Source organism: Rhamphochromis sp. 'chilingali' (genome assembly GCF_963969265.1).
Source record: "Rhamphochromis sp. 'chilingali' genome assembly, chromosome: 14".
Lineage (NCBI taxonomy): Eukaryota > Metazoa > Chordata > Actinopteri > Cichliformes > Cichlidae > Rhamphochromis > Rhamphochromis sp. 'chilingali'.
In genome coordinates, this window is record NC_137941.1 from 24878171 (window position 1) to 24891174 (window position 13004).

Sequence of the window (13004 nt, forward strand, 5' to 3'; positions counted from 1 at the left end):
AGTCAAATGCTTTCCAAATGGCATTACCTGGTGGACAGAAATCTGACGGTACTTTACCATGTTTACACTTCCCTCAGTGTTGACAAATTCCTCAACACCACTGGCTGAAATGTAGCCCCAATTCATGACAAAGCCTCCACCATGTTTTACAGATAGCTGTAGACATTCACTGTTGTAGCTCTCCCCTGAATTAAATTTGGTTTCATCACTCTACTATACATACCACCACATATTTTAACTACAAACAGTAGATAGTAGATAGATCAATGGAAGGGCCAGATATAAGATATCTATATGTGACACATACTCCTTTGCATCTTTCCTTGACCACATAACAGTTTCCACTAATGTCAAGGAACAATAATTTTTTAAAAAGGAGGCACGAGTTAACTTTTTGGAATATTCAACCAAGACTGCCAGAACTATGTATGCACTGATGGCTGATCTGGGGAGTGACAAACAGGAGGGAAACAAGACACTGGTGAAAGTAACACAGATGAGAACAGCCGCAAAAACAGGTGAAAACAGAATCAAGAAGTAAAACTAATACAGGACGCAAATGGAAAAGAGGAAACATGCAAACGAGAAGTAACACAGGCATGAATATAAACACTCAATAACACAGAAATCAAATGGAGAAAGGAACAGAGAAAAACTGCAGGAAATAAAGCTACCTCTCAAACTACCTAATAAAAATCAATATTTGAAACAAATGTGACACAACTGAAAGAATAAAGTAAAATAAATTTTTTAAAGACTCAATAATAGTGTCAAAATAAAACAATTTATTGACATAACAATGAAATCAAAACAGGATTTCTTCTAAATACAAAACTCAGAACTGCAAAGCTGGAATAAAAATACAAAAATAAACAGAAAACATAACCACCTATATTTAGCTCTGCTTGTTTTGTATAATGATATTCCTCTGACAGTCTCCACTGAAAGGAAAAATGCACATCAGCTACAACAAAATACATACAGCTACAACTCATCATTACAGAATACAACTAACCGAAATTAAAATATAGATTTATAATCAAAGCTTAAACACAAAAACATTTATGAATAGATGATCTTTAAGAAACTGTACAGTGGTTTGGTGTTTTTTCACATATCCACTTCAGAGAAGTTGAACAGGAAAGATCATTCCAGGACTTTTTCTCATCTTTTCTGACATGTACACAGTCTTCTTTTCCACCACTATCATCAGGTTGAGCTTCTGCCCAGTACCTACCAAACCAGTAACAATAACATCAGCTTATTTTTTATCAAGTTTAAATTCAGATGTTTGGTGTGGGTATGGAGGGTTTCATAGGAAAATTTCATATGACAACCATTTTCTTTTAAGGACATAGCATTTGTTAAACAGGTCTTTACAAAGTATACAGGCAGACAAACCCAGCAGGACATCAGGTGTGATATAATATCTTGTTTTGACTAAGGTTGCCAAAACAAGTCATCATTTAGCTTTAAGCATTTGGCCTTGTAGTTTGGCTCAACCCGCTAATATGTTGACTCACCAATGAGGCATTGATGTGTAGGTTATCAAATAGATTAAATTTACTGAAAGTAATAACTTAACCAAAGTGAAGACTTACGTCAAACTTAGTGGAGTTCCATCTACCCATTTCCATGTTCCCTCCTGTTCTTTGTCATTCAAACCAATCCAAGCTTCTTCTATGGTGATTGTAGAGAGGAAGTTCTGTTTAACATGAAGAAAAAACATGCTATTTTAGTCTTGAACCACAATTTTAGCCTATGTAGTTTATTCCAATTTTATCAGGCATCTCTTTTAAAAATGCCAAACCAGCAATAATTAAAACTTTGAGTTTTCTCGCTACATGTTTCTTGCAACATTCTTCCTCAGCTCTAAATATAAATTTTCTTAAAAGCTCATATATTAAGAAAATATTAGTTATAACTGTTGGGGTTATCTCTGTATTATTATAGTACAATATAAAGCGCTTTGAGGCAACTGTTGTTGTGATTTGGTGCTATATAAATAAAATGTAATTGTCACGGCTGGGGCAGCAGTCGTGTGATGTAGTGAAGGAGGACCCAAGTTGCAGACAACGGCGGTGATGCGAGTGAGTTTATTTACGGTGAACGATAATGAACTGAAGTGAGGATAAAACTAAAAAACTAAAACTAGTGAACAAACCTGAAATCATGCAAAATACAGGAAAACAGCACGGAGAATGTAGGGCAGAGATACACAGAATAACACAGACGGAGCGACGTCGAGCCGAGGCAAACACACTATAAATACACATCAGGTAATGAGGAAATGACACGCAGGGTGGACACAGCTAAAACTAATGGGCATAACGAGATTTCCTGTTTTACCTTCAAAGTAAAACAGGAAATTCATAGACTGTTTTACAAACACAAACTCAGAGATACGAACAGAACACCGGGGGAGGACACAGGTACGAATAACAGAACACTAAACACAAAAACCAAAATCCTAGGAACTAAGAAAACAAGAATTAACCCGAAACATAAGATGACACCAATATTAATCACAAAATGCTGGGTTTAACCCTTTAAGACCTACCATAGAACCAAGTGGGCCAGAGCTTATATTATATTTTTACATGTAGTGCCATTGTTGGGAGCATTTCAAGTTGTTATACAGCAATACAACCATTGTAAATAACCCTGAATGCCTTTCCTTGCACCTTATTTTGGCACTCATTGCTGTTTTCTACTACCAACTTCCTGTTCGTGTGTAGAAGCTTTTAGTTTGATGGGACGATTTCCTGTAAAACTGTTTTTGGCGCAGTTTTCAGCGGCAGTCGCGGGAGTTTTGAAATGTGATGGCTTAACAGAGCCTATGGAGATTTCTTTTGTCATTAGCAGCCCCCTTGATAGAGGCACAAGGTATGGTTATGATATAAATGAGGACACGTTTAGATGTTTTTGTGACAGTCGCTACATTTGTTAAATGTTACGTTGAAACGAACTTCATGTTATAAGGTTTACGATTGTAAGAGTGTGGATTATTTTGCTTACACGCTGTTTCTATGTATACATCCCCAGCTCTTACGGTGAGATTGATGGTTTACTGCCATTAAACCTTCAAAACGTCATCAGTAAAGTGTCATCCTTCATTCGGGGGGGTTCGCTACAGTAAGAGCTTACCTCCGGGAGCAGTAAGAGCTTGCCTCCGGGAGCAGTAAGAGCTTGCTTCCGGGAGCAACGAGAGAGAGAGCTTCCTGCGATCGGAACGGTAACGGCACGGCACGGAGCAGCAAGCTACAGCAACGGTCCGGTAACAAGCAATTGCTCTCAAAATGGAAAATATAGAGGGAGGTCAGTTAAACGAAAAGGAACAACGAAAGGAATTAACATGCGAAGCTGATGAAACAGCTAATGAAACGTTCCCAAGGCCATCAGAACGGCCCAGTGTGCCCACGGAGAAAATGCTCTTATATCAAAGGGATGAACAGAATAAAAGACAGAAGAAACTGCTAACCATTTATGAACATTGGAAAGGCCAGGTCAGAGTATACAGAGAAGACCTGAAAAATGATTTATCAGATTCACGGTTAGCAGAAATGGCTGATGATATTGAAAGGACAGTAAATGATATGACAAAAGCATACAGTGAATATAGAGAGCGTAATGAACCATCCCATGTCATAAGGCGCAAAATGGACTCTTGTGAATCAGTGACAAAGGACATTATGAAAATCATATCTGAGCGTTTAGCAGCTCTAGATGAGTATGATGCAGATAGAGAAAGGCAGCGCCTCCATCAGCTCTTAGCTTATGAACATGCTAAGTCCATATTTGGTACTGCATCACAGTCAAGTTACCAATCTGAAGCAAGCATTGCAGCCAAAAGAATCGATGCTGCTGCAGAATTAGCTGCAAAAGAAGCTCAGTATAAAAATCACACAAGAGGAAATAAAACAAAAACAAAAAATAAGAGAAATGGAAGAGAAACACAGGAGGGAATTGGATGCACAAAGGTCTGAACTAGAGCGTTTACAAGCAGAAAAGGAAAGGCAAGCAGCACGTGCAAAATTAGAGATTTATGACAAAGAGTTTAAAGTTGATATGGACAGTCAGTTAATGTTACAGAGCAATGGGATGTCTGTTATCAACCAAAGCTTTGAACAACCAGCCTCAGAGCTCTCTACAGGTTCATATCACCCGCATGTGGAACAATATGCATCCATCCCTGTCGATAATCCTCTACAACAACTGCAATCACAAATTGTCACTCCATCGCCTCCCACAGATGTATTGCAGCTGGCTAAAGCTATTCAAGGCAGCATAGCAGTAAGCAGAATTCCAGTGCCTGTGCCCATCGTGTTCAGCGGAGATCCCATCACCTACATCGAATGGAAGGCTTCCTTCATCTCACTGGTGGGCCACAAAGGTATATCTCCAGCTGAAAAACTGCATTTGTTAAAAAGGTATATCACTGGTCCTGCTCTTAAGTGTCTTGAGGGCATGTTCTACCGCAGTGATGAAGAGGCATACAAAGATGCATGGAAAAGACTTGACCAACGCTACGGTCAGCCATTTGTTGTTCAAAAGGCATTCAGAGACAAACTGTCAAAGTGGCCTAAAATCCACTCAAAAGATGCAGAAGATCTACGGACCTTTTCTGATTTTCTCACAACCTGTCTGCAAGCAACACCACATGTAAAGGGCTTAGAGATACTAAGTGACTGTGAGGAAAACCAAAAGTTATTGCATAAGATTCCAGAATGGCTTGCCACACGTTGGAACCGTCAAGTCACAGTTGCTCTCATGAAAGGCAAAGATTTTCCCTCTTTCAAGGATTTTGCAGAGTTTGTAGCACTCGAGGCAGAAATTGCATGTAATCCTGTGACTTCTTCATATGCACTCTATTCATGCAGCTCATCCTTGGAGAAAAGGTACATAAGGGAGACCAAACCAAACAGATCTGTGACTCAAGTCTTCACTACACAAGCCACAGTACAAGGAGAAAAAACTAAGTCAAATGACACAAGGTTAAAGGTGGCCTGCATGTTCTGCAAAGATGAAAGTCATCAGTTGTCAAAGTGCCCAAGCTTCTCAGAGAAGTCACTAGACCACAAACGGACATTTGTGAAGGAAAATAAACTGTGCTACGGGTGCTTAAAGGTGGGCCACAATGCCAGAGACTGTCGTCATCGCCACAAATGTGACACTTGCAAAGGACGACACCCCACCTGTTTGCACAATGAGAGTCACATGGCAAATGAAAGGCCTCAGAGCTCTACAAACGTCGCTTCAACCACAGAAAATGACACCATGGCAGCCACAGCTCTGAATGTTACTAAGGTGGGTCAATCAGGTAGTACCTCCATGATTGTTCCTGTGTGGGTTTCCACTACTCAGAGTCCATCTAAAGAGCAGCTTGTGTACGCTTTATTAGACACACAAAGTGACAACACATTTGTCAGTGAGGAGATAACTAACCAGTTACAAGCAGCATCCCATCCAGTTAAGCTAAAACTAACCACGATGCTGGGAGTTCACATGACAGTCAAAAGTCAGAGAGTAGCAGGGTTACGTGTGAGAGGTTATAATTCAGATGTTCACATTGACCTTCCACCCTCCTACACAAAGGACTACATCCCATTTAACTATGACAACATACCCACAAATGAAACTGCAAGGCAATGCCCCCATCTGTCAGAGATCGCTGATCAGATACCCCCTCTCCTGAGTTGTGATGTTGGACTACTCATTGGATTTAACTGTCCCAGAACTCTAGCTCCAAAACAGGTTCTACTCGGAAAAGACAATGAGCCATTTGCCATACAGACAGACCTAGGGTGGAGCATTGTTGGTGGCTCATCAGAGTCAAATGAAACTGAAACAAGTCTGCGCCGTAGGGTCATGGTAAAGGAAATGCCTGTTGTAACACCAATGGACATGATCAATGTTCTTCAATCGGATTTCAAGGACACAAAGGCACGTGACAAAACGGTCTCACAAGAGGATCTCGTTTTTCTGGAAAAACTTAAGGAAGGGATAAAGAAAAACGAACAAGGACACTGTGACATGCCTCTTCCATTCAAGCAAAGGCCAAACTTACCAGACAACAAAAGGCTTGCAGAGATCAGACTGGAACACTTAAGGAGAAGGTTGAACAAGAATGAGAACTACAAAAATGAACTGCCCACAGCACAACCTGTCGAGCTGGATCTGACCATAGGAGATCCAGAAGTCAGAAAAGTACAGACAATGTTAACTAAAGTCACAGACACTGTAAGTCTTGCTGAATGTCTAAGTAAGTTCTCCTCCTGGTCCAAAGCAATTAAGGCTGTAGCACGTCTCATAAGAAGGGCTAGACACATCAAGTCAAATGCATCAGCTACAGTGAGTGAGCAGAAAAATGCTGAACTTGTGACCATTCGACATGTACAAAGTCAAGCGTATGAACAGGAAATAAAACAGCTGAAGAAAGGAGAACAGCTCCCACATCATAACAAACTGTTTAAACTGGACATTTTCATGGATACAGATGGTCTCCTCAAGTTGGGAGGGAGACTCCAGCATGCAACGAGTGACACCTTCAAACACCCGATCGTGATCCCAAAAGAACATTGTGCAGCCAAACTCATAATATCTCACTGTCATGACAAAGTAAAACACCAAGGAAAGGGATTCACCATAAATGAAATCAGATCCAGTGGCTACTGGATTCCTGGAATGAGTAAAACAGTTGCCTCATTCATCCGACAATGTGTGATCTGCCGCAGACTCCGCAAAGCTCCAGAGGGTCAGAGGATGAGTGACCTACCTCCACATCGCTTAGAGCCCTCTCCTCCCTTCACACACTGCGGCATGGACTGTTTTGGTCCATTTGTGACAACAGAGGGAAGAAAACAACACAAACAGTACGGACTCCTACTTACTTGCTTTTGTTCTCGTGCCATTCACATTGAGTTCTTAGAGGACTTGTCTACTGATGCATTTATTAATGCATTAAAATGTTTCATTTCAATCAGAGGTGCAGTTCGACACATCCAATGTGACCAGGGAACGAACTTTGTTGGTGCTCAGAATGAGTTTAAAGCAGCTTTAAATGAGCTAGACACTCAGAGACTAAATACATACTTGACTGAAAAACAATGTGACTTTGTGATGAACGCACCCCATGCTAGTCATGCAGGGGGAGTGTGGGAACGTCAGATAAAGACTGTCAGAAGTGTGCTGAATACCACTCTGTCACTGGCTCATGACAGACTCAATGATGCTTCATTACGGACGTTATTCTACGAAGCCATGGCTATAGTCAATAGCAGACCCCTGACTATAGATAACTTGAACAGCCCCAACAGCCTAGAACCGCTCACGCCCAATCATCTGCTGCACATGAAATCCAATGCACCGTTGCCCCCACCTGGTGCCTTTTCAAATGAGGACCTGTACAGCAAGTTCCTTGCAGAGCAGTTCTGGAGCCGCTGGAGACGAGAATACATTCACAACATCATTTCAAGGCAAAAGTAGCACTCACCAAAGAGGAATCTAAAAGTAGGTGATGTTGTGTTGGAAATGGATGAACTGGCACCCAGAGGGGAATGGAGACTTGCAAGAGTTGTAGAGACTGTCAGTGGAAAAGATGGACTTGTGCGAAGGGTAAAGATCTCACTTGGAGAAAAGAGACTCAATAATAAAGGTCAACGCTCTACTAAACTATCAGTTGTTGAGTGTCCAGTACAAAAACTTGTATTGTTGTTAGAAAGTTCCTAAGGTAACTCCTACATGGGTTATTTTGTTTGGGAAAATTATTCATTTTGGTTCTTATGTAAACCAATTATTCGTAATTTTGGTGGGAGTGTAAATAACCCTGAATGCGTTTCCTTGCACCCTATTTTGGCACTCATTGCTGTTTTCTACTACCAACTTCCTGTTCGTGTGTAGAAGCTTTTACTTTGGTGGGACGATTTCCTGTAAAACTGTTTTTGGCGCAGTTTTCAGCGGCAGTCGCGGGAGTTTTGAAATGTGATGGCTTAACGGAGCCTATGGAGATTTCTTTTGTCATTAGCAGCCCCCTTGATAGAGGCACAAGGTATGGTTATGATATAAATGAGGACACGTTTAGATGTTTTTGTGACAGTCGCTACATTTGTTAAATGTTACGTTGAAACGAACTTCATGTTATAAGGTTTACGATTGTAAGAGTGTGGATTATTTTGCTTACACGCTGTTTCTATGTATACATCCCCAGCTCTTATGGTGAGATTGATGGTTTACTGCCATTAAACCTTCAAAACGTCATCAGTAAAGTGTCATCCTTCATTCGGGGGGGGGGGGGGGGTCCGCTACACCCATTATAACCCAAATTTTAATAATATGTGTATAGGCTCATAAGGCCCTGATGGTAAAAAACTACATTTCCGCAAATGACGTCACTTCCGGTTTCGGGCAGGTCATGGCGGACATGCGATAGTTCGCGCTGATGGATGAAGATAGTGTTACAAACAGCTTACTAGAGCCAGCTATGGCAGAACAGACCCCACACCCAGCACAGGCCCGACAAAGCCAGGGGAGCCAGGACCTGCCAATCAGCCACCGGGAGTGAACCAGTAAACACCCAAGCAACCAGACACAGAGAACCCTCAATGTCTACATGTAAAATTGAGAGTTGGGCACTAGCACCAGTGGTAAAATTGAGAGGTGGGCACCAGCACCATTTCATTTTCTTATCGTTGCCCAAAATTATACCGGTATTACCGTGAACGGTATGATATGGCCCAGCCCTAGTGCCCACCCCCAAGGACCTATATGTAAGTGTCATGATAGTGTAAGTATTTTTTTTTACACTAAGATACAATTATAGTTGTGTCAGGGTTTCCTGTGTAGATATGTGCTAAGTTGAAGACTGAAAGGTTGATAGAAATGCTTAATTTCTATTGAATACTGGGCAAAGCTATCTACATAAAATAATAGGAATATTAACTTCAATATTCATTTACAAAACAATAACTCACACATACATAAAAACTGTACCTGTTCTTCAGGGAAGTCAATAACCACCAGATATGTTCCTCTGTCTCTGCAGTCCTTTACGGCTGCATCCCAGGAACCAGAGCTTTCAGACAGGAGATAGCAGCTATGGTTGAACCTGGTCCATCCCGCAGGACATTTTTTATCTGGAAGAAATTACCAACAAGTAATTTTTCAGCAAGTTAGTGAATTATCTTTTAGGAACTTTATAACAATGCTTATTTGATCTCTGTTTAACACACTGTACTTTGTTTGTTTGTGTGATCACTTTGTTGATGAAAGCTGGACCAGATACACTGATGTGCTTTTTCATTAGCCAAATGAGACTTCCCACAAATATAATGCCTGCATACTTGGATGCATATTCTCCTGCCTCTTTGTAGTGCTGTTTAAGTGCTGAAGCACACCAAAAGGCTGTCTAATGAAGGCAAACTAATGTCTTTAAAGTGACACGTTTATGTATATTTGATCGGAAATAATTTTTCTTCTTGTCTAAAGCAAAGTGGGAGATCAATATGTTACTGCAGCCAAAATATGAAAAGCAACACCGAAAATACACCTGAACTAAATCTAAATAATGGGGACGCAAAACAAAATATAAGACTAGATCTACTTGTTGTGGATTCTTTTTTCTTGTTTTCTTTCTTTTAAAAAAAAAAAAAAAGGTTTATGTGTGTTTGTAAGTTTTTTTTAAAAACACACAACACCTCATACAATGACTCACTTTGGTAGAACAAAAAATGCAGTCCCTCCAATTCTTTAGTCTTTTCAGTGAGATTGGCTTGAAGCAGGTCTCTCTCATCAGTCATGGAAGAAAGCCTGTGACTCACTGCAGAAACATTTGCATTTAGGTCTCTCTCCTCACTCATTAAGAAAAAGAGAAGCTTGTGATCATTAGAACTGATATCAATGACCAACACAACTCACAGAGGAAACCAAGAGTAATAAGTCCAGCCAACAGGAAAACACTCAGCAGGCTTAGAGACAGAATAATAACCAAATACAAACTGCTCTTAGAGCTCCTTTGACCTGAAAAGAAAGGAAAAATAAATGTGGTATCGCAAGAAATAAGTGGTTATATAAATATGAGTATACATAATAGTTATTATTCATAGATACCTACAACCTAAGTTCCTGTTAATCTTCTGAAAGAAACAGAATGAATGTGTTGTTACAATGGTAATGCCAGGAGAGGCAGTATTAGTTCTGTGTTACATTAATGTGTAAGGAAGTGGAAGAAGAGTGTGTCCTGTAGGAGGCAGTAGAAAATGGATGCTCATGTTCTGTACATGCCCTGAAAGTAAGGTTCAGTAAACCAGTGCAACGATACCCCGGCTCTCCTGGCTCAGTTATTGTATTTTTATTTTTTGAAGATGCAACAATAAACAAAATAGAGAACCTAATAAAATGTGCAACAGTTAAAACACCTCTGCTTTTTCCAGTTTCTGCCACTTCTTTCTTACCTGTGCGATTTGTTGCATGTGTTGGGTTGTCATGTTTCAGATTGACATAAATTTCCTCCATTGCATGAAAGGATGTTGATCATTTATGAGAGCTCTGCAGTGCAGAACATGTAAAATGTAAAAAGCCTCAAAGGTTTCAGTTATACTTTTTTTTTTAGTATCAGAGGAAGTAACCTATTGAATATGTGGTTTTGCAGCTATGCTACCACTGAAACTTGTGATGGCCAATTATTTTTTGGGCACTGTTAGTTACCTTCCGTGTAGCCTTCCTGTTCTCACTAGGGGCCCCTGCGTACCCCAACCTGTTCTGCAATGTGTGCCTTTTCTATTTTTATTTTTTTGTATACTATATCCCTCTTGATTGTATATGTTTGTTATTTATTCCTGTTGTCTTACTATTTATACTTTATTCCAGCCCAGCTGGTGTGGCGCACCCACAATTTTGTTGTACATGTACATTGGCAATCCGGTGTTGTGCCAAAAAGTGATTGCCTGGCAAAAAGTGATTTCCAATGTTTTCGTGTGTTTTTTATGTGTAATATCGTTACGTATGCTGCTAAATATACTTTGGTGAACAGGTATTACAAAGGTGTTATATATAAAATTTTAAAAAATTACCTGTTTCTCAAGTATCTTTGTAACTGTGTTATTGTACTTACATTATAATCAATCAGCTCCATATTGTCCACTTAAAATATGTTTACAGAACTATTTTTGCATTTGTTGCAATTTAAGCTGTACTCTTGGCCAGATTACTCTTAAAAGAGACATTTTTTAAAGTCAACAATAATTTTTTTTTAACTGCATAAATAAAGGATACACAAAAGTCACTGCCAAAAACTGATTGCGGCTTCTACCTTGTTACAGGAATGTTGTTTGTTGCTCAAGATGACGTGATATCATTCATGAAGGATACATGTGACATATGTTTCACATATTATAGACCAACAAGTTATTTATAGCAGTGTAAATACAAGCAATCAGTTTTTGGCAAATACCAGAAATCAATTTTTGGCAGAAAATCTCTTTTTGGCACAACACCGGTCTTTAAGTGATGACGTGACAAATCCGGCTTTTGTGTTTTTAACATATTTTAATGCTTTGTATCTTGTTATATTTAATCTCCAAAAGCCCCTACAAATAGTCAGTGATCACTGTCGGCCTCTCTCGGTTTTCATTACCGCTATTCATTTTAAAGCTCAGTTTTTAAACCCTTACGATGTAACTAGAGCCCAGCCCATGCAGCAGTACCGTATTTACCGCACTATAAGGCGCACTTAACATCCTTTAATTTTCTCAAAAATCGGCAGTGAGCCTTATCTATGAATTCTGGCTGTGTTTACTGACCTCGAGCTGATTTTATGTGGTACACGGCGCTCAAAAATCTGTCAAAAAATGTTTTAGTAGGACTTTGCTAAGCTACGAAGCTGCACCGCTTGATGAATTGTCTGAGCGTTATGGCTACCGTAGTCAGGAGCCTCGCGGCTCATAGTAATCTGGGTCCAAAACTCCGTCCGCGTCAGGTCCGAAACAAACACTGTGTAAATTCTTTCATCTTTAATAAAATGATCAGTGTTGCTGCTTTACCAGGTGTATCAATTAAGTTTAACATCCAGGCATCCATGAAAACAGAATTTAGAAGTTAGCAGGAAGTTAGTAGATAGTTAGCTCGCTGGTTTCGCTAGTTACCTTAACATGATATATCATGTTCTGACTGAGAGATTTCTGGAGAAAAAATAAAATGTACAGCTCTGCTATCACTTCCAACATGAATGAGAGAGAAAACTACACAATAGTGACGTTTGTAGGATTACTGAAGTTGGGCTAGATTGTACATAATAGGGGTGGGTTTTAATAATCGATTCATCGATTAAAATCGATTCTGGCTTAAATAAAGTGATATTGATTCATTAAAATCCTGAATCGATTTTTTTTTTTAAATATAAATGTATTTTGCCCAAAATTCCAGAATCTCAGGTGAAACGTCACAAAATTTTGACAACCACCAAACATTTAAAACAGTAAATGAGAGCAGGTACACGGCTTCTGCACAAAGACGTAAACACAAAACGCATCAGAATCAGTGAGATGTCGCCTTTCTCACCGACGGCACGGACACGGTCGGGGCTGAAAGCTGACAGCTCGCTGATTCTGATCCGCGGGTCCGCGCTTTGTGTTTACGCCCTTTTTTCGCTGATTCTGAAGCTGCAGGTTTTATCTCTCTCCAAATAATAGCCTATTGACTGAACCATAAACATCGTCATGAATTCACTCTGACTTTTGCTGTTTTGCTTCCACCACACTTCATGCACAGCTCTCTCTCTCTGTGTCTCACTCTTTCTCAGTGTACTTCAAGAACAGTTTCCAGTCTATCCCCGAAATCTGTGCTTGCTTGTTACACACAAGACTACTATTATTTAAAGGCTGTCGGCCGCTGTTTTTTTTTCCTTTTAAAAAACCTAATTTCTGCCGTTCAATAGGATTCTGAACAAATTGAAACTTTTTAAAATTATACAAAATGCAAAACGTTTAGCTGTGTCTCTAATAAAACCAGAG

The 13004-nt window shown here is 39.8% G+C and overlaps 1 protein-coding gene across 1 annotated transcript; it reads right to left on the minus strand.

The window, feature by feature from the left end:
- Positions 1-1054: 1054 nt before the first annotated feature.
- Positions 1055-10685, minus strand: LOC308410365 (CD209 antigen-like protein D). Its single transcript, XM_080903652.1, has 6 exons — positions 10373-10685; positions 9913-10037; positions 9710-9814; positions 8989-9131; positions 1602-1705; positions 1055-1233 (listed from the first exon to the last, which is right to left on the minus strand). Exons 1-6 carry the CDS (start codon positions 10507-10509, stop codon positions 1080-1082), a joined length of 768 nt encoding a protein of 255 aa, XP_080759778.1. The 5' UTR covers positions 10510-10685; the 3' UTR covers positions 1055-1079.
- Positions 10686-13004: the final 2319 nt, after the last annotated feature.